General features: G+C 48.3%; 1 protein-coding gene across 1 annotated transcript in view; it reads right to left on the bottom strand.

Annotated features, from left to right (window-relative positions):
* DRGX (dorsal root ganglia homeobox) overlaps nt 1–8,391 on the bottom strand; it is a 31,620-nt gene extending 23,229 nt beyond the window's left edge. The window contains exons 1-5 of the mRNA XM_073019526.1: nt 7,985–8,391; nt 7,454–7,568; nt 3,198–3,295; nt 2,168–2,269; nt 991–1,095 (exon numbers count right to left, since the gene is read on the bottom strand). Coding sequence (XP_072875627.1) covers nt 991–1,095; nt 2,168–2,269; nt 3,198–3,295; nt 7,454–7,487 — 339 coding nt within the window. The 5' untranslated portion in view covers nt 7,488–7,568; nt 7,985–8,391. The remainder of the gene's footprint in view (nt 1–990; nt 1,096–2,167; nt 2,270–3,197; nt 3,296–7,453; nt 7,569–7,984) is intronic.
* Nucleotides 8,392–19,928: the final 11,537 nt, after the last annotated feature.

Genomic DNA, 19,928 nt, shown 5'->3' with positions numbered 1-19,928 from the left:
TGGCATGCCTGCAAAACACTGAGCACAGGGCCTGATGCATAGCCATCCACCACTCAGTAAACACGCACTCATGTCATCTCCATCACCCTCAGGTTACAAAAAGGCTGGTGATTCATCTTGACCTAAGCACCTTCTTAGAGTCAGGTGCAGGGTTCTTTAAGCCCTAGAAACCAAAAACTATATTCTGCAGGACAGCCTCATGGAAGCCGGGCAGCCCAGGTTCAAGGGAGTTTCCAGAGGTCAGTGAAATCCTGCTTCTGTTTACTCCTTACAGCAAAACCTCTTCCCTCCCCTCCTGGGAGATAATTCCTGACTACAAAAAAAAAAAAAAATGCTTGGCGAGACCTCCCTTCAATTCCCCAGCGCATCCCTCTCCTCCTCCCCTGGCTGCTGGCACAATGGCCCCAGAGAAAGCCTGGGTCCTTGAGGCTAAGCTCTCTGCTGGGCTGGCCCCACCCTATCTCTTAATTTTCATTCTCCTTTAACTGGGTTTCTTTCTTTCTTTTCTCATCTACTTGGCTTTTAATTGCACATATCAGCAACCATTGAATAATGATTTTATCTATATTCTAAATTTAGGGCAGTTAAATGCAAAGCAAAATGCAGACACTTTCTTGCGTCTTAATTGAATGAAGGTCACAGCTATAACAACATTTAATTGAGCTATTTTTCATTATCATATTTTAATGACTTTGCACTGACAGTTCGCCTGCTTCTGAGGAAAGAGCATGATGGAGTCGTTTATTTCCCTATTTAGTTATTGTTTGACAACATCAGCTTCGATTAAGACCCTGCTTTATAGAACATTAATCATATTTGAATGAGCAAGGGGTATAAATGTAAACACATCTCCCTTCCCGCCACCGAAGCCCACGTCCCCACATGGAGGTTCACTAAACAAACGCTTCACAGCCATTGTCTGTCTGCATAATAGCCAACAACAGCCTGAACAACAATTCCCGGCTTTAATTGTCACCACCCCTATCTTACCCTTGCACCTTTCAGGGAGAAGTTATGATCTTCCACTTCTGAATGCTCAATAATTGTGTCATTTATCTCAATTTGCAGTTCAGTCTTTAGGCAGCTATTGGCAAGCTGGCATTAAAAAAAGAAAGGATAGACGGTATCCTGGCCAAAGGAGATTTTCATTTCCAAATAATAATCAGTTTAATTTGCCTGCATATGACCAATGATTCATGTTCAGATTTAATAATCAGGATCACATAATCTGATTATAGGGGAAATAATTTGTTTACAACCCCCAATTTACTGCTCAGAATTCCATTATCTCTCTTCAGCCATTGGTTTTTAAGAGATACTAACATGACCCAGGGGAACCGAAAGCAAACTATTATATTTCCTACAATTAGATCTTTGCATAGTCTTAACCCCAAGCCCCTACATAAAAAAGGAACAAAAACAGCATAGAGGAAACCCCATAAATAAAATGAATATATAATTGTGCTCAAAGAACAGCTCGCCCGGAGAGGCGGCACTGTGGATCCCTTCCTCTCGCACTCAGGCACATCTGCTGGGTTTGGCGGGCGGGTTTGTGCACCTAAACGTAATCACTGTGTAGCTTCTAAACAGAAATCCTGTTTAGAGACGGCCACCGCAGGCCATACTCATCTCTGAAGCAGCCCTATCGCTTTTGCTGTTTCAAGATTTTTAAATTGCACGTCTTCTTCCGATCCACTTTGTTGAAAGAATCAGAGAGCAGAGGAAAAGTTGGACATGATGCAATTTCTGGAAAGCAGATCTTACCCCGCTTCCCATCTGAAAACGCGGTTCTCTGCAATTGACTGGCCTTACCCCAGAGCGGTCAGAGCTGCTTTGAGAATAGCATCTCAGCTCTTTTCTTTCTTTCTTTCTTTTTTTTTTTTTTTTTTCCAAAGCAAGGAAATGGATGTGCATTGATGTAATTTAGTACCTTAGAGACGCGGACAAATTAGTGTAGAACATTATCACTAGTTAATTATGAATGACCGATTAATCAACCTAATCTAATATTCCACATTATGTTGATGTTATTAAAGTGCATCATGAAAATGACAGATAGTCTTCATTTGCTTTCTTTGGCCAAATGTGCACTCTGCAGTCATGATGTCAAAAAAAAAGTTTGCCAGTTTTAATATTAGAGAGTTAAATAATTAAAAAGAAGGTTTACCTGCACTCTGGCTTCTGTGAGGTTTATTTTCATGGCGAGCTCTTCTCTGGTGAAGACATCTGGATAGTGTGTTTGGGCAAAAACGGCCTCGAGAGCTTCCAGCTGGTAAAAGGAAAAAATATGTACTGGTGAGAGGCTGTGGCTAGGTGAGGGGAAGCAGATGCATATTTCAAATCTCCTATGAGTGGTGAGGAAGCAGTTTCACAGATCAAATCAAGGAAGGACAGGGAGAAAGGAGCTCTTTGGAAGGATCCCACAGAATGAGAATTTCAACCGCGGATGACTTAGGAGCTACAGCTTACTGGCAACCTCAGTGCTCTGGCAAGAAGTAGAAATAAGAGAGATGTGAATATTTATATGCTTTTACATTTAAGTATTGTCATAGGAATCAAAAAAACCTAATGGTCACCTTATGAACAGTTACAGTAATTGGTATCGCTTTCACCATAGGAAGCCAGGGAACAGAAACAACTTGCAGAAGCCCTCATGGTGTCATCCCACAAAATGCCATAGGGACATTTGTTCACCTTCGCAACCACTCCAGTTCACTCCAAGAATGGGACACAGGCTGATCGAGGAGAAAGAGCCCAGCTCTGGGAAACACAGTATCAAGGTCCCAGTTGTAGCCCTTCCACTTGTGGGCAACTATACCTTATCCAAGTCAGCCAACTTCCAGGGATCCGGGTTTTCATCTCTGTACTGAGAATGAGAATGTCTGACCTGCCTTCCTCAGAGGGTCACTGTGAGGTTCAAACGATATTGCTGACATGGAAGTGTTCCCCAAACTATCAACCTAAGGCAAGTGGGAGAGAACGTTTTTGCTGCTTCTCTCATCTGGGATTACAAGGTTAAAGTCATCTGCACTCTCCCTAAAACAGATTCCTTGGCACACAAGTTGTTCAAGAAAACAGAAAGATTCAGTTAACGTAATCAATTGGTCTTATTTTAAAAGACAAAGAAGAGTTGCTCAACTCTGATTTGGGAAAGGTAGGAAGTAGCTGATGTTTGAAAGGAGAATCAACGTTGGTACCTGCTGAAGAGTGAACGTCGTCCGGTTCCGGCGCTGTTTTCTACGTAGAAACCCGTCGTCAAAATCCCCCGAAGAGTGGTTGCCAAAGGGTGCAGTGCCTACCAAGAGCAAACTGATCTGCCTGGGCTGGAAGGGGCCCCAGTCCTCAGACCGCCCCTGGACACAGTTCAGAGGGCACACACCTGACCCACCAGACAAGCAGCCCTGTTTGTCCCAAAGGATATTTTTCTGTTCCTCCTATTAAATCCCCCTCTTTTCCACTCTGTCCCCAAAACCTCTGACTTTAAACCCAGTTATCCCTATTACACAGGGCAGGTGGTAACCTTAATCCCCGAGATGGCCAAGTTCAATTCTTGTGAAATTCTGGACTCTGAACCAGGAAGGGTCACTGACTTGAGGCAGAGCCTTCACCTGCTCTCCAGCTCCCGGCTCCACCCCTGTTCAATGTGCCTTTATCTCACCCCTACTCCAGATCCTTTAATAGAAGCCTGTGTGTCTCCCTTTGGCTCATCTGGTAGTTTACTTTCCTTTATTTCTATAAAGAAGAATTAAAATCTGGGAGCTGGGAGAGGCTGGGGGAGGAAAGACAACACCAAGAGCTTTTCACAGCACTTTTCTCCTAGAAGTGCAGAACGCGAGGAGGGAAGAAGTTTATAAATGAATATTAATTACTGTTGGTCACAGCTCATCAGCACCATAGTGGATCTGTTATATAGATGTCAATTAACAGGAGATCTGCACCAATAGTGACTGTCCTGAATGCCAAGCAGACTTGAACAAGGCCACTCTCAAAGGGCACCCCGCCCTCTGGCCAGGCCTTATAAAGCACCTATTGCTTCTACTTCCCCACAAAAGAAAGACGTTGTCCTCCCCAGCAGGCTTCAAAGCTCGCTATAAACCCAGAACAGAGTTTGGCCCCAAACGTGCATTCAGATCATTTTCCAAATGTGCTCTATTTACTTGATAGTCCACAATGGCTTCTTAGGAAAACAAATGAGCAAGTTGCCATTAACCAGTGAATATTTTACCTGCTATGGGCTCTGTTTTCAGAATCACGGCACTAGGAGTTCTGGAGCTACACTGTCCCAGACAAGGACCCTCAGAAGGGCCTCAGTCTCAAAGATTGAAAGTCCTTTGGGCTTCTTAAAATTCTGTCTACTAGAGGAAGTTCCTTCTAGTTATTCTTTCACCCTCCAGGGCCACATCCTTTGCCAAACACCCTGACTCTCTGCTAAAGTGTTCTCCTTCCATCTTCCTGTCCAAATTGCATTGTTCCTCAAAACCCTAGTTACAGTTATTTCTCTCCAGCTCATTGGAAACTTACAAGGAATGGCCTCAATGCAGTCTTATTTTCATTACTTTGCATGAAAACAAATTGTCTTTTTTTGAAACAATGCACTTGACTGGTGAGGATGGAATACAATCTCTGAGGATCTCCAATCACAATTTCCCTCAGTCTTCTAATTTATACCTCATGGTCCCAAAGTGGCTCACAACGTGTACAAGCAGAATCTTTAAGTGAAACACTGCATGTCAAACTGAATCCTAAAAAAGGATGACAGTTCACCAAATTAATAAAAGATTGACAAGCTAATAGAAAAGAAGAAAAAATGAGAATAGCTATTTTACTTAAAAATAAGTAGGATAGTCGATATTATGAAAATGTTAAACCTTAAAGATAATTCAACCAAACACAACAGAACAATGAAATATTATTTTCAACATTTTGGTGAAATAATGAAGTGCATAAAGACACCCAGTACAGATATGAGTGTCATAAGATGTGCAGATTAATTCAGCATTTGTAGGAGTACAAATCGGGTGCAGCCTTATTAGAAGGTAATTTGACAACATCCATCAAACATTTAAGTACACATACAGGTATTTAATCTCTGAATATATTTGTAACATGTGCCAAAATAGAAAAAAATGTGTTTCTGGTAACACCATAGTTGAAAAAAAAAGGAAAACAACCAAAATGCCCATCAGCAGACCCTTTCTCCCTTTCTCCACAACATAGAATGGAATACTACGCAGCAGTTTAAAAGAAATCAGTAGATCTATACATATTGGCATGAACAAATCTCCAAGATACATTACAAAGTAAAAAAAGCAAAGTACAGAATGATGTAGCAACATAATTTCAGTGCAAATAAGGCAAAACATGTATTTTAAAAATACATAAATGAGAATTAAATCATGTTTTCTTGAAAGAATCACCAAAAAATAGCAGATACTTTTAGAAAAAGAGGTGGAAAAGGAGGATTTTACTTTTCAATGTATAAGTTTCTGCTGTATTCAAACTTCTCAGGCAGGTGCCAGTGGTACTTTTTAATGTAACATCAGCAAAATTATCTGACAAGTAAGATTATGAGCCATTCTTTCTTTTCTCCTTTATGTCTCTCTAGATTAGCAAAAAAAAAATTAAAATAAAAAAGATGATAGACTATAATTATGTCATGTTCCAAAGGTCTGTTCTCAACTTTTCCATTCTCAGGAGATCCCTTTCACCCAGCAACACTCAACTAAACTAAATTACTCCTTTCTGCAAAACTGGCATAGAAACACATCTACAAACGGAAGAAAGGCTCTGAAAGACCCATCTCCTCTTCTTCTGGTTATATCACAGAGTCAGCACTGAGGTGGGATGTGCCCAGGGTATGGGGAGCACAGTAAGCCCGCTAAGTTGGGCTGAGAGCTGGGGTCACGGCAGGCCAGGCCAGGACTCTCCCTAAGTCACTCCTGCAGCCCACCCTGCACACAGACATTCATGATGTCCCCTACCTGCCAAATGCCCAAACCTCTGCCTTCCCCAACTTTGACCAGAAGGGTGGGACACTGGCTGGCAATTAGTCCAGACCCCTGGTTCAGATGCACAGAGAAGGCACCCTCAACATAGGAGAGACTCCCTCAACCCCTAGAGTACACTGTCAGGGGATGCACATCTTCCACCCTTCCATAAAACTCACCCTGCATGGGACCTTGGGGATAAAAGGAGGTGAAATGCAGGCAAATGTGTGGCCTTCCCTTCCTAGCAGTGCTGACAGAGCTAGCAGGGCTTAAACACTGGTCCTCATTAGCTTCCTTTAGAAAATCCTACTGGACTCTTAAGAGCTTTTATGAGAAAAACAAAAACAAACTTTCTGAGGCTCAGCCACTGTTCAGGGCAGCCTGAGGCAAGACTGACAAGTATCACCTGAAGTCTCAGGTCTCCCAGGGCCTCACAACATTTACCCTGCCCCTTGTCTTCCACAACTACTTGGCTCCCCAAATTCTCCCATCACAATAATAAATCAAAGGAGTAGGTTGCCAAATGCCACTCCCACGGTTACAAAAGTAAGTCCCAATACCCCAGGGCTGAGACTGCTGCTCTGCAGAAGGCCCCGTTAAAGCCCACAGTGTGGCTCACCTGATGGCTACTAATTGGCCCCCTGATGTGAAGACCCCATCTTAGATCCCCCAGGTCCTGAGCAGGGGCATGCAGGAGGTCCCAACTGTCCCCTTCTCACCAACCCACGCCCCCCTAACAACTGGGTGCGGAAGCCAGACTGGGGATCCTGAAGGGAAATTTCTTTTCAGGCCTGGAGACCCTCAAAGATGGAAATTCTGGTCCGGGGGAGTGGGGAGTGCTCGACATTTAGGGTTAGTGAGTCACAGAGAAGGAGCCACGCTAGGTCAGTCCGGGCAGGTGGTGGGCAGGGCCACCTGGTTCCAGGGACAGCCAGGCGGCCAGGAAGCGAATTGAGCTGCCCAGAATCCAGGGCGGACGAGGCCCCTGCAGGGCTCTCGCCAGCGGCCCCAGTGAGAGCAGCCCAGCGATGGGCCCTTCTAGGCTCGTGCAGCTCGTGATCGTGATCGGGGCCAGGACGCGGCGGGCTCACTCGCCTTTGCTTTCTGGGATGTTTGCAAAAGCACCATGAAAGATTGATGCGGCCCCCTGGGTTGGGGAGCCCCAATTAGAGGCGTGACACCAGCATCTGTGCTGGGAGGATTCGGCGGGTCCCCGCAGCACGCATAGCCCGGGGCGTCCTGGCCCAGGCAGGGAGGGAGGTGGGAGGCAGGTGGCGACGGGGCGGGGAGCTGGAGCGGGGCTGCAGTGGGGTGTAGGGAGGGGGACAGGGGCACCCCTACTCACCGGCCGGCGGCTGCGCTCCCCGCAGGGCTGGGACCCCGCCACCCGCCAACCCTGCTGCCGCTCCGGCCCTTTCTGGCCGGCTCTGGCTTCATGGAGAGCCTGGGGCGCGGCGCTTACTTACCCTCTAGCTGTGGCGGGCAGTGGAAATAAAACATCGCCGGCTGTCAGATCGGCTGGACGGCCAAGACCTGGGAGGGTGGCAGCGGAACGGACCGGCGCGCGTTGCTCCTGTCTGGCTGCAAAGCGAACAGCGATAAAGCTTCAAGTCTCCCTCTGCCAGCGCTCCCGCCCGGCCCTAGGACGCACCCGGGGCGCTCCCCTCCTGGAAAACCCTTCCCAACGCCTTCAGCTCACTGCCGGAGACAGGAGGGAAGGCGTCAGCCCCGTCGCAAGCCGCAACCCCACGGGGCAGTCCTTCGGGTGTGTCCACCTCCTGGAGTGCAGTGCCCTCACCCTAGCCCCAGCACCAAACCCGCGCGGCGTAGTTTCTGGCTCTCCGGGGTCCCATCCAGAAGCCCTGCACCCGGGCCGCCGCAGCCAGGTCCGGCTAGCGCGCAAGGCCATCTGTGCGCTGCAGCTCAGGCCAGAAAGGCAGCCGAGCCCCAAGGCCCGGCGCTCGGGGACCGGCAAGTGGGTCCAGAGCCGAGCATACCTCGGCGGGCGGCGGTCAAGGAGGCCGGAGCGTGACCGCCTCCGGTCCGCACGCCCTGCTTGGCTGGCGGCGGGCGGGGCTCGGCGCGGCTGGCGCCCGCAGGACCAAAGAAGTGACTCGGGAAGTGGCCAGATGTCTTGCTGTCTGTCTGCAGCGCGCGCCGCCGCTCAGCACTCGCCTTTATAATCTCACGCATAATTGGCCTTAATCTGATTATTTCCAGCGCTGTCTACAGTGAGTAACTTGGATAGGTCTATTGGGCCTTACAAATGGCCCACGTGGTGTTAAAAAAAAAATCCGTCATTTCTCAGCAAACATCAGGAATGGTTTTTCCTCTTTTAAAACAGAACGATACAACAACCACCACCATCACCCCCAAAAAATACATTTTCCGAAAACACACTAGGCCCCACCCCCCACCTCATGTCCCCTCAGAGGCAAACCTTTCTCCGAGAGCGAGAGCGAGCGCCCGGTTTGGGCTGCCCTTGTCAAAGGCCTGGCGACTCCCGGGCTGCAAATTGACAAAGCATTGCTAATTGTCGCCGCCGGATGGGTTTTGGGGGGACTCTTTGCACACGGCTTCCCTTTCCAAGCGATCGTACAAAAGGAAAGTTTGATTTTGTTCTCAGCAAGGGGTCCCTGAATTTATGTTCGCTTCTCGATGCAAATGATATGCGGTGGGACCCTTTGCAATTACTTTTAAAATGCATCGGAGGCAGACACTCAACGGAGAGAGACCGCCCTTTTCTCTGCCTGGGTGAAAATTAAACTCTAAAGTACCGGGCTGAAATTTTCAAGTCAGGGGCGCGGGATTGGATCAAATCACATAAACTGCAAAAAAAGCAAGTCTAATGGCGCATAATTGGTTCTGTAATAGCATTACACCAGGATAATAGCCCGTTACGGCCCCCTGCACTATTAAGTGCTTCCCTGGCGGAAAGCCTTTATGATATTAAAGGGGGAATATAATGATATTTTGGTTATTAAATGCGTGTAATTAATTTATGCACCACTGAAAATAAAGTTGGTATTATGACCCACTCAAGATGCATCAGAAGATGCAAGTCAGACAACTGTTGATAAGTTCTGGTGTCTGTGCTCCGTCTAGACTGCTGATTTTATTTTGGGACGATGGCTTCTTGGACAGACTACATAAATTGAATATTTTATAAACATTCTAATGCTGCGTTAGGGAGCCTTGGCGAAGTGGTGGGTCGGGTCCCTGCACGGCCCGGGATCCAGCCTTCATCTTAAAGACACAGCGCTTCGGAAACAAAAGGCCTGGGAGGTCCGCCGCTGGACACCAGCGCTGGGCGAGGAACATCTTGCTGCGGGACAGAGCGCTGGGTCCCGGACGCCGTCGACGCCCCTTAGAAAACAGCCTGGAGGAAGACCAGTTCGTCTCCGGCCGGCCGAGGCAAGTCAGGACCTATTTTAGTGAAGCGGCCCTTCCTGGGCTCAGTCGCTCCAGAGGAGAGTCTGCTCTGCCTCGGGGAAAGAATCACAGGAAACTCCCGCTCGGTTCAGAGCGGAGAGAGCTCGCGACGCCGGCTCCGCCGGGGCCACGGACTCCGAGAGTCCAGGCAGCCGGCCCGGGAGGAGCAGCTGGCAGGTCCCGGAGGCGGGTGCGGTGGCAGGCGGGGGCCGGCAGGGCAGCTGAGGGTCGTTCATACGTCATGCCAAGAGGGCTGGGAGCCCCTGGCGCTGATCCTCCCTTATCCCAGGTCAAGAGACCAGCTCTCGCGCGCTGGCTGTCTCCCTGTCTCCCTCAGAGGGCCCTTGCTCTCTGGAGCTCTTGACAAGAGCCCGAAGCTCCTCTTGCTGCCTAGGTCTGCCGAAAGTCCCCTCGGGTTCCCTCCTGCCCTAGGCAGCAGTTCCCTGCCTGTGCGCTCTGGGAGCCCGGTGGCCGTGAAGCCAGGTGCGGACAGCGTCTGGGCCGCCCGGGCCAAGATACTCAGGCGCACCTGGGGGTCTGTGCGGGAACCCTCAACAGCAGCAGACCAGCGCAGGGTGCTGCGTTGGCCCCAGAAACCAAGGAGGTCCAAACGCCAGTCTCAGCTCCCCATCCCTGACATTGACCGAGGCAGGTTCCTATTAAGGCCCAGAGATGATCCCGGGACGAGACAGGCGCATCCGGGGTCTGAGGACAGAGCGCTCGCCGAGCCTCCCGGCAAGGTCAGAACCCTGGACAGCGGCACCGGTTTCCTCACCCCACCCACTCCCAGCTGCTGCGGAGAAAGAAGCCGGTCCCGGGGGCCCAGCCGGGGCCCATCGCTGCTCAGGAGTGGGATCCGCCCGGCCGGACCCCAGGCGTCCGGGGACCGACCCCAATTCTCTCCCAGACCAAACCTGCGAAAGTTACTCTGGACACGCGCTCAGCGCTGGCAACAGGGACAAAACTCCCTTCTCCGCAGTCCCACGCGCGGCTCTTACCCGGCGGCTGCAGCCGGAAACCATCCCGCGGCCCCCAAGGCGAGTCCGGCGGCTTCCCTTGCTAGATAACCAGCCCAGCTCCGGTCACACACCCAGCTCGCGGGGTTCTAAGCCGGCTCGGGACCCTCGGCCTCGCCCCTCCTGGAGCCGCTAGGCTGGGCTCCTTCCTCTTGGCAAAACAGCGACTAAACAAGCAACCAAACAACCTTAGAAACGAAAGGCTACGGCAAACTTTGATGACGCCAGCCCCCTTTTTTTCCGAATGTCTCCGACACCCAGGAGAAGGTGACTAATAGGTGTTCACTACGGTCCCCCTCCCCCTAAAAAAGGGCTTTAGTAACGAAAAGGTTATTTTTCCTTAATTCTTGTGCGGTAAAATGTATTTTCCAATTAACCAAATTCGCCGATCTGTCCCGCTTGGACACTCTGATAATTTACAATCTAAAAGTGTACTTTCTTTATCTAAAGACCAAGGTGACTGCTTTTAATTTTCTCTAACCTCTTTACACTTGATGTTCACCAGACTCATAATGTTAATTGGCTTCATATACGGATCATCAGTTTAATGAAGAAATAAATCCTGTGTTGCTTTATGTTTTAACAGTGATTGCTTTAATGAGGAATGTGACGTGTTCCAAAAATCAAAGCTGCAGGAGACATCAGAGGGGCTTCCACTAGGACGGAAATGCTTATTTAAAGTTAAAACCGCAGGGGTCTTATTTCAGCAGATTCACAGTCCCCCGCTCCCGGCCCTCACCCAGGCTGCCTCCAGCCTCTGTAGGGAGACAATCCTGGGTTCTCAGTGCCCCTTGTCTCCGCATCTCATACCCGCAGCCACAGCATCTGCATTCCCGAGAATCATTTCCTGGTTGCTAAACAGGGTGTGCTACTTTGCCTCCTGTCCCATAGGGAAGAGAGAAGCCAGCTCAGGGTGGGGAGTTCAACTTTCAAGGATGTTCATGTTTTTAAAAATAAAATGGGAAGACAGTAACACACACCCCTCAAGACTGGCATGCAGATGTTGTTACAGAGGCAGCTCCCCCAATGCCGCATGTCTTAGTGCTGAAAATTCAAGGCTTGGCTCCTAGAGGCTGACAGCTCCGACTCAGGCCCAGTGAGTGGGATGCAGACCCCCTAGGTTCTAGCCACTGCAACTGTCTGCAGGAATGCGCTAGGCTTCTGCCCAGGTGATGGAAGCTTTACATCTCTATATCAATTAATAGCGCAGTAAATCTGCTTTCTCTAATGGGTGTTTGATTTTTCTAATTTTAAGCTGGTTCTATGAAAGGAAAACCGTCATCTCAGAAACACTAAGAGCAGCAATAAAAAGCTGGAAATTCGAGCATCTATCTAAGCCCTCAATTGTTTTCAGTTGAATTATGAATCATTTTAAATTGATTCCTGAAAAGAATTCCAAATCCTTAGAAAATGTAGGGGTTTGAAGGCTCGGAGTTGAGGTTTTAAATACCATGCATAGTATTTATTTCTTACTGTTTGGCTTGTTTTAGGAAAATTGGGAAAATATTTGGAGACACCTCTGTCCTCATCTTTTGAGGCCAAATACAAGAATATGTGTTGGATTTGACATCTTAATTGTGCTCAGAAGGGATTTTCACAACCTCCCTTTTAAAACTTTCCTTAGCAGAAATGATTTCAGTACACATGGCTCAAACCCATAGCAACAAGGTAAAGCAGGTAAAATACTTAAATTATCAGGGAGGAAAAAACCACACTGAATTCCTAATTATATGTTTTGGAAGGGCTCAGGTTATTTGTGCTGTCATTTTGATATTTTTACAAATGTTTTAAAGGCTCTCTAGCATAATCCCTGGTGGATACATCTCAGTGTGAATATGGCATGTTCTCTACTTGTCAGCAAATCTATTGTTATATTGCAGTTTTGGAAATTGCCAAAAAACTTAGCTTAGCTAAGCTAAACATGAGAGAATATGTGAAGAACATAGCAGTTAATTGAAATTCCAGATTTCCTGGGGACTTGGAAACAGAAAATAGATATATACAACAAGGGATAGATACGCATTTTTATCATCCTGAAAATTCCCTAAAATTCACTAGTTCTACTGTCATATAAAACATGGTAGCTCCTCAAATGCAAGCCAACTTCCAATAACTTCACCTGTTCTTGTTCAGTGACCACAGGACAAAGTATATTCCCATGTGGTTCCCAGGGATCTTAGAGCTCAGCTTCAACCTTTGGCCCTGTGTTTGCTGCAGAGCTTGGAGGGTTGCCCATGGCCTCCTAATTCTCACAAAGAAAGAGAGCACAGCCCAGGAGGAAGGCCCACCACCTGCGGAGTCTGTACCCCTGCCTCCATTCAAGCAGGCTTCGGTCCTCGGGAGAGTGAGCTTGAGCAGGTCACTTACTCTCTCAGGACCTCCCTGTCCCATTGTGTGACATGGGACAACAATGCCACATCAAGTGCTGGAGGGAGGATTAAAAGACAGTGCTGGCCTGGTGCAGTGGTTCACGCCTGTAATCCCAACACTTTGGGAGGCCGAGGTAGGCAGGTCACAAGGTCTAGAGATCGAGACCATCCTGGCCAACATGGTGAAACCCTGTCTCTACTAAAAATAGAAAAATTAGCTGGGCGTGGTGGTGCACGCTTCTAGTCCCAGTTACTTGCGAGGCTGAGGTAGAAGAATCACTTGAACCTGGGAGGCAGAGGTTGCAGTGAGCCAAGATTTCGCCACTGCACTCCAGCCTGTTGACAGAGTAAGACTCCGTATCAAAAAAAAAAAAAAAAAAAAAAAAAAAAAAAAAAGACAGTGCTAAAGGACTTTTAGGACAGTTAAAACTATTTTAATGGTAGATATATGTCATTTGACATTTGTCTAAACTCATAGAATGCACAACACCAAGATGAACCCTAATGTAAATGGTGGCCTCTGGGTGATTATGACATGTCAATGCAGGTTCACACACTGTAATAAATGGGCCACTCTGGTGCTAATGTTAACAGTTGAGGAGGCTGGGGGTGGATATATGGGAACTCGCTGCACTTCCTGCTCAATTCTGCAGTGCATAGAAAACTCCACTACAAAATAAAGTCTATTTTAAAAATTAAAAAATTTTAAAGACAGTGCTGAACACAATGCCCAGCACGTAGCAACTGCCCTGTGAACATCAGCTGCAACTGTGGCATTATCATTATTATTATTGTCTTGCTGCTAGGGCCATGTTCCTGGAGAGATGCTCTTGTGAGCTGTTTTGGGAACTTACAGATGGCACCTGAATCTTCTGGTGGTCTCCTATATTAGCCCCGTCCCCCACCAGGCAAAAGCCACAACACCCTTGGGAGAGCTCGCACTTGCCTGTCTGCCACACTTAACTTACTTCCTTACCATTTTTTGTTCTTCACACTTAATTGCCTGGTTTGTCGTACTGTACTCAAAACACCTATTTTGCTAGAAAACCTAAACAAAGGTCTTTTGAGCTGGATCAAAGGCATCTTATCCAGTTAATAGAAATGTTTTAGAAATTTAAATCCATTGCCTTTAGATTGGGCATGTCAACTTTACTTGGTCACAGACCTCACCATTCCCTACTACTTTCCTCTCTCCAGGTTGTGTAACCCCCCTGGCTCCTGTAGTTATCTGTCTTTCCAACCCTTGACATAAATTCTGTGTGAGTCTATCATTATTTTCAGACTAATAATGACTTTTTGTCAAGTGTTAGGATACGACAGGGGCATGTTGAGGAAGGCCAAGTCTTCAGCTTCTAGCATTTCAGGGTCTCGTTCAGTCCATTTCAACCCTTCTCTCCTTCTCCCTTCTTGCTTTCTCTCTCTCCTTCTTTCTCTCTCACTCTCTGTCTCTCTTCTTTCTCTCCTTCTTTCTCCCTCTCTCTCTCCCCTTTCTCTGTCTCTCCTTCTTTCTCTCCCCTCCTTTCGGGTATCTAGCACCTACTCTGTGCTATGCCAGGGGATGCAGATCTGAGCTCACAGCCCTGGGGAACCAGCCCCTAGGGATTCTGGCTAGGGAGGGAGATGGGGACACAGAGGGAAAGGAAACTGGTACCACATGGAAACAACACCCAAAGGTACTGGATCCACTGGACCTTGTCTCCACCACCCTAGAGGAACTTCTGGATGGGCAGCTCTGAGAACATAGCTCACCTCCACCTGGGGAGGAGTTCCTGTCCTTATGTGCTCTCCTGCAACTTCCAATGGAGAAGAGCCCAAAGACACAGTATCTCCTCTGTCCCAGAGTTCTCACCAGGGGCTTGTCGAGGGGTCATGACAGGGATAAGCATCAGCCATCAGCCTCCTAATGGGACAATCTTGAGGGGCTGGACCCCACATTGGTCTGGGGGACCTCCTCTGGGTATACCCACAGGTTCAATTTCTAAGATCCCAGCATCCAAGACTGCTCTGATTGACTCACTGGAGTCACTGACTTGGAGCAAAATACTTTTATAAGTATTTAGTTGGTAAGTCTAGCTATTATTAACATGCAGTAATGAATTGCTAATAAGAAAACTAAATCAATCTAAGGAAATCTCAAACTGGGACCGACCAGAAATAGAAGAAAGATCTCAGCCTCCAAGTCTAAATTATTTCACCAATAAACCTCTAGAAAATAAAATAGCTTTCAAGGTCAGCTCTTGGGTGCAAAGCTCTTTGGGTGCATTCATACGACTTGAATGGAGCTGTGGCACGTGGAGAGGGGACTGGGAACAGCAAAGGCAGGGTTGGCGGCCAGTCCTCCTGATCCCCAGCACAACACCCCCGGCTGCTCCCTCCTAAATAGGACATGGCTTCCCTCAAACAAAATGCACATTTGATTGCCCATATTAAGTGCTCAACAAATGTGTGGAATTTAATGGAAATGACTATGGAAGGAATGAAGTAAGTTTGCTACATGAATAATTAGTAAACACAATGAATCTTTTCCATTTCTGAGACTTGCATTATGTACATAGCTGCAGCAGGAGGGGTACGGGGTTTCAACCAGGCGAACTTGGGGTCAAGTCTGGCCTCTTAAACCTCCCTATTGACAAGGCCCGCCTGTCAGTACTTGATCCAGGCATCAGTAGGTTATTCTTGCTGCCCCCCATCACTCTCTCTTCTTTCTCTCTTTCTCTGTCCCCATCTCTCTCTCTTCCTTTCACCACTTCTTTCTTTCTCTTCCCAGCCCTCTCTCCCTTCCTCTTTTTTCTCTCCCTCTTTCTCTTGCTATTTCTCTCCTTCTCTCCCTCTCCCTCTCTCTCTCTTCTTTCTCCTTCTTTCTCTCTCATTCTCTCCTTTCTCTTCCTTCTTTCTGTCTCTCTCCTTTCTCTCTCCCCTTTTTTCTCTCACCTTCTGTCTCTCCTTTCTTTCCTTCTTTCTCTCTCCCCTTCTGTCTCTCCTTCTTTCTCTCTCTCCTTTTCTCTCTCTCCTTCTTTCTTTCCCTTTCTCTTTCTCTCCCTCCCTTCTTTCTCTCTCTCCTCTCTCTCTCTCCCTCCTACTCTCTCATACACACAAAGATACACACAGTGAGTACTTCTCAGCTGTGACTTCACTGTCACGCTCTTGCAATCCTGGATCTGCAGGGCCCTCTCTCTCCCCACCTGACCAGCCCACTCCCATCCACATTGGTCCCATCTCACCAGGACTGCCCTCTGGCCCTCCCCAACATCTCACTGCTCTGCTCTTGGTGACTTGGTTGGCCATCATCTTGCCTGGCATAGCAAGGCTATAACAGGGACTCCTCAGCACATTTCCCAGGGGTGGGGCACTGCCTCCCTCTCCTTCCCATGGCCTCAGCCTCACTCAACAGCAGACTCTCCGAGCACTCTTAGATCCCAACAGAAATTTTTATTGCATGAAATTGCCCGCTGTCTAAGCAAAGCTGGCTCAGGCAATTCCCACCTTTCAGCCCCATCCCCAATCAGCCCACACCCTCCACAGACCAGCCTGGCAAGAGACAAGGTAATACTCAGAGGGCATGCCCCTTTGCCCACTGATCCATCTGCCTCCTCATCCATTATTCAAACAGCTATGCAGCCCTGGTTCTGTGGTCAGGTAACATTCAGCACATGTACCTGGGGACCTGGGGAGTTTGGGGTGTTGGGAGGGCCTCATACAGCCATTGTAACAAAGCTTGCCAAATTGAGACCTCCAACAACAGGCAGCAGGTCCCCTGGATGCAGCCCTGGAGGGGACCTCAGCTGTCCAAGGCAGCTCCTCAGCCCTGGCAGCTTGGGCTTAGGGAGTCCCAGCCAGCCAGGGTGGCCACGGCGTCTTCACTCCCCAGCCGCACCAGCCCAGCTCAGGACCAGGCCTCCCTTTTGCTGGAGGATGGAGGCCCCTCCTATAGCCTGCATATTCTTTTTCTCCCTTCCCCATTCATTTCTTCAATTCATTCTTCAACTGAAAACCCTGTTCATGCCAGCCTTACATGGGGACAAAAGAAAAGAGATATCATTTCCTTCATGATCCTTAAAACTTTTAATATAATATTTGTGTGTGTTCGTGTATGTGTGTTTACCAATATTATTTCCCCAACTAGATTGTAAATGCTGACTGTAAACAGCAGGTCAGCATGGGCTTAGCAGTGCCTGGCACCTAGTAGGCATAAAATAAAGATCTGTTGAATGCATACATTAATAAGACAAGATCTACAGCTTCAAGTCACAGAGGACATAGCCGTGAACAAAGCATTTGGAGATAAGTGCCTCAGACAGCGAACAAAGCCAGTGCCTCCCTGCAGTGCTGGGCTGGTGTCCTTCAGTGCTCTCCGGGACAAGTCAGGCCTTGAATAATCGCATTAATTAAAGAGGGACAATCAATCGTCTCTTCTTTCCCGTATCTGTTACTAAAGGTTGCTAAGGGCCTTTGGAGAGTCACCTCCTACATGGTCATGGGGATACGTGGTGTGCGAGCCAGGTGGACACCCTGTCCAGTCTTACTCGAAAGGCTGCAGCAGTGGGAAGGCACTTCTCCCTAGCCTGCTTCTCTTGACTGCACCCACAAACCTTCCCAATGGCTACTCTCCCCGCATGCTGCAGCCAAAGTCATAGAATGGATATGGGGCTTCATGTCCCAAATCCTTGTTGCTGCTTTCCAGCTCTTGGGTTGTCTTAGTTTTTTGAACATCATTTTTCCCATCTGCAAAGCCAAAAGGATTCCCATCATGGAAGAACTGCTGCATGAAATGGTAACATTTTCCACAGCTGGTGGTGGTGATTAGCAAGTGTGACAGCCTTTCAGAAAACGGAGGAGGCAGGATAGCCCTTCCACATCTGTATATCTGTCCTCAATCCTGAAATGCCCCCCTTTCTTTCTCTCTCTCTCTCTCTCTCCTCCCTCCTTCTCTTTCTCCTCCTCCTCCTCTTCTCTTCCTCCCACCCTCTCTGCCTACTCTCCCCTCCACTCCCTCCTTCCCTTCCTCTTTCCCTTCCCTCCCACTCCTTCTCCCTCTCTCCGCATCCCTTTCTCTCTCCCCTCCCTTCTGTCCCTCTTCCTCCTTTTCCTTCTCCTCCTGCCTGTCCCCACCCAGGTCCAGCCTCTGTCTGGCAACACCTATGCTGAACTCTGCTGTGTCCAAGTAATGCCTATTCCCCATTCCCTACGATGGCTCTCCCAGGCGCACCTACCTTGGCTCTCATGGCCTCACCCCTTTAACCAAAAAATTGTGTCTGGAGTTTGGCGAGTAGGAATGCAGAAGGGGTGAAGGAGAGGGGACCCTCATTTCTTACTTTGGGCAAAGGTTACCTTCTGGCTGTCCAGCCAGGGTGAGAGTTGTGTTGTTTGGCCAGTGTCAGTATTAGTGTTGTTTTAGATTTTCTAAAATATGAAAACAATTGCATGGACTGCATCTGCCCGAGGTCCTGGTCCCTTGGAACGTCTCACCCCTCACACCAGGATACTTTCTGTCTCATGTCTGAAGGCAGCTGAACTTACAATCCCTGAATGGATTTTTTTAAGTGGTTTGTTTATGGCTGACTTTCCTTTTATTATGCTCTTCAGAAAAAGTTGTCTAAAGGAAAATCAATCAATCAATGAATTAAATGTTTAAAAAAAATTTAAGGAAGCACATAAGACAAAAAAGTAAAACTAGCAGTGAGTGGTGGCTCATGCCTGTAGTCCCAGCACTTTGGGAAGCCAAGGCAGGCCCAGGAGTTCAAGACCAGCCTGGATAACATGGCAAAACCCCATCTGTACGAAAAATACAAAAATTCCCTGGGCTAATTTTCGTTATTTTCTTAAAATAAACTTTCAGTAGATAAATGATTTGATCAAAGAATAAGCATATTGCAGATGCCTCAATTTACTCACACTGCTTCCCATTTCTGTGAAAGCCCATCAGTGACCAGTGGCATGCAAGCACTTTTCTCTTCAGCTTCACTTCCACCTTGAGCACCCTTCAGCGTCCCCTCCTTAACCAAGTGGCCCATCCTTGTGGATGGTGAAACACTCACGAGCATAGCTCCACGTGGAAAACTACATTCATCATGCTAATCCCACAGGCCTCTGAGTCAGCCACTCTAGTCAGTGGTGGCAAAGTTAGAGCCAGGCAGGGTCTCAGGGATGGCCTGAGATGTTGGACATTTTTGTGAGGACCGAGGCCAGGGACAGAGGTCTGTAGGGAAGCCCTGAGCCTCCAGATAGATGCTTCAATAAAGAGGCTGGCTGGAGGAAGAGGTCATAAGCAGGTACCCCAAGGTCAAAGGTCTCTGGGGTGGAGCTGGAAGGCTGTAGAGGCAGGTCCTAGGACAATCAGGCATCAGGTCAGGGGTCTGTTTTCCGTGGCCAGGAAAAAAGATACTCACAAGTTCAGATAGTAAAGATGTCAAGGTCAAGGCCGCTGGCTGTTTCTCCCAGGCAGGGTCATCTAGCATGTGGCATATGGTGGTCCTCAGAGCCTCCCCTGAACCCACTTGGCTCCACCCACGGTCTCAGACGGCTGTCTGCAGCAGATGGGACTCTCTGCCTACAGCCCTACAGAGAAACTCCTCAGTGACCATACTTTCTGGGTCACTGGACAGAACTATACACTCCATTTAAATGTAAATTCAGAGTAGAAACCACTGCCTCCGAGGGAGAACAGGGTAAACAGCGGGAAACCAAGTAACCTGCCACCAATCGTGGGAAAAGGGAAGTGGCGGCAGGGAGGGGTCTCTGCCTTCCCAGCATTCTCCCAGCTCAACTTCCTCAGACTGGGCTGAGAAGAGGCATTAACCCACTTGGTACTTTCTGAAACAGCTGCTGCTGTCCTGAAGTTGCACAGAGCCACCCAGCCCAGAATCAACCTCACTGATTTCAGCCAGAGCCAACAGCTGCCACCAGGTGGCACCAAACTGCGGAGTAGCTCCTTTTCCACTGGAGAGACAGCTTCAAGTGGATGGCAGGAGCCAGGACCGATCTATCTGGGTGTTCCTGCTCCTACTAAGGCCCTGAAACAGCCTGGGGTCTCAGAAATTGCAAATGCCTGCTGGTTGGAGAATGGATGGATAGGTGGGTGGATGGAAGGAGGAAGGAGGAAGGAGGAATGAACAAATGGATGGATG

This window comes from Chlorocebus sabaeus, chromosome 9, assembly GCF_047675955.1.
Source record: "Chlorocebus sabaeus isolate Y175 chromosome 9, mChlSab1.0.hap1, whole genome shotgun sequence".
In the NCBI taxonomy this organism is placed as follows: Eukaryota; Metazoa; Chordata; class Mammalia; order Primates; family Cercopithecidae; genus Chlorocebus; species Chlorocebus sabaeus.
This window is presented reverse-complemented; position numbering and strand designations above follow the sequence as displayed.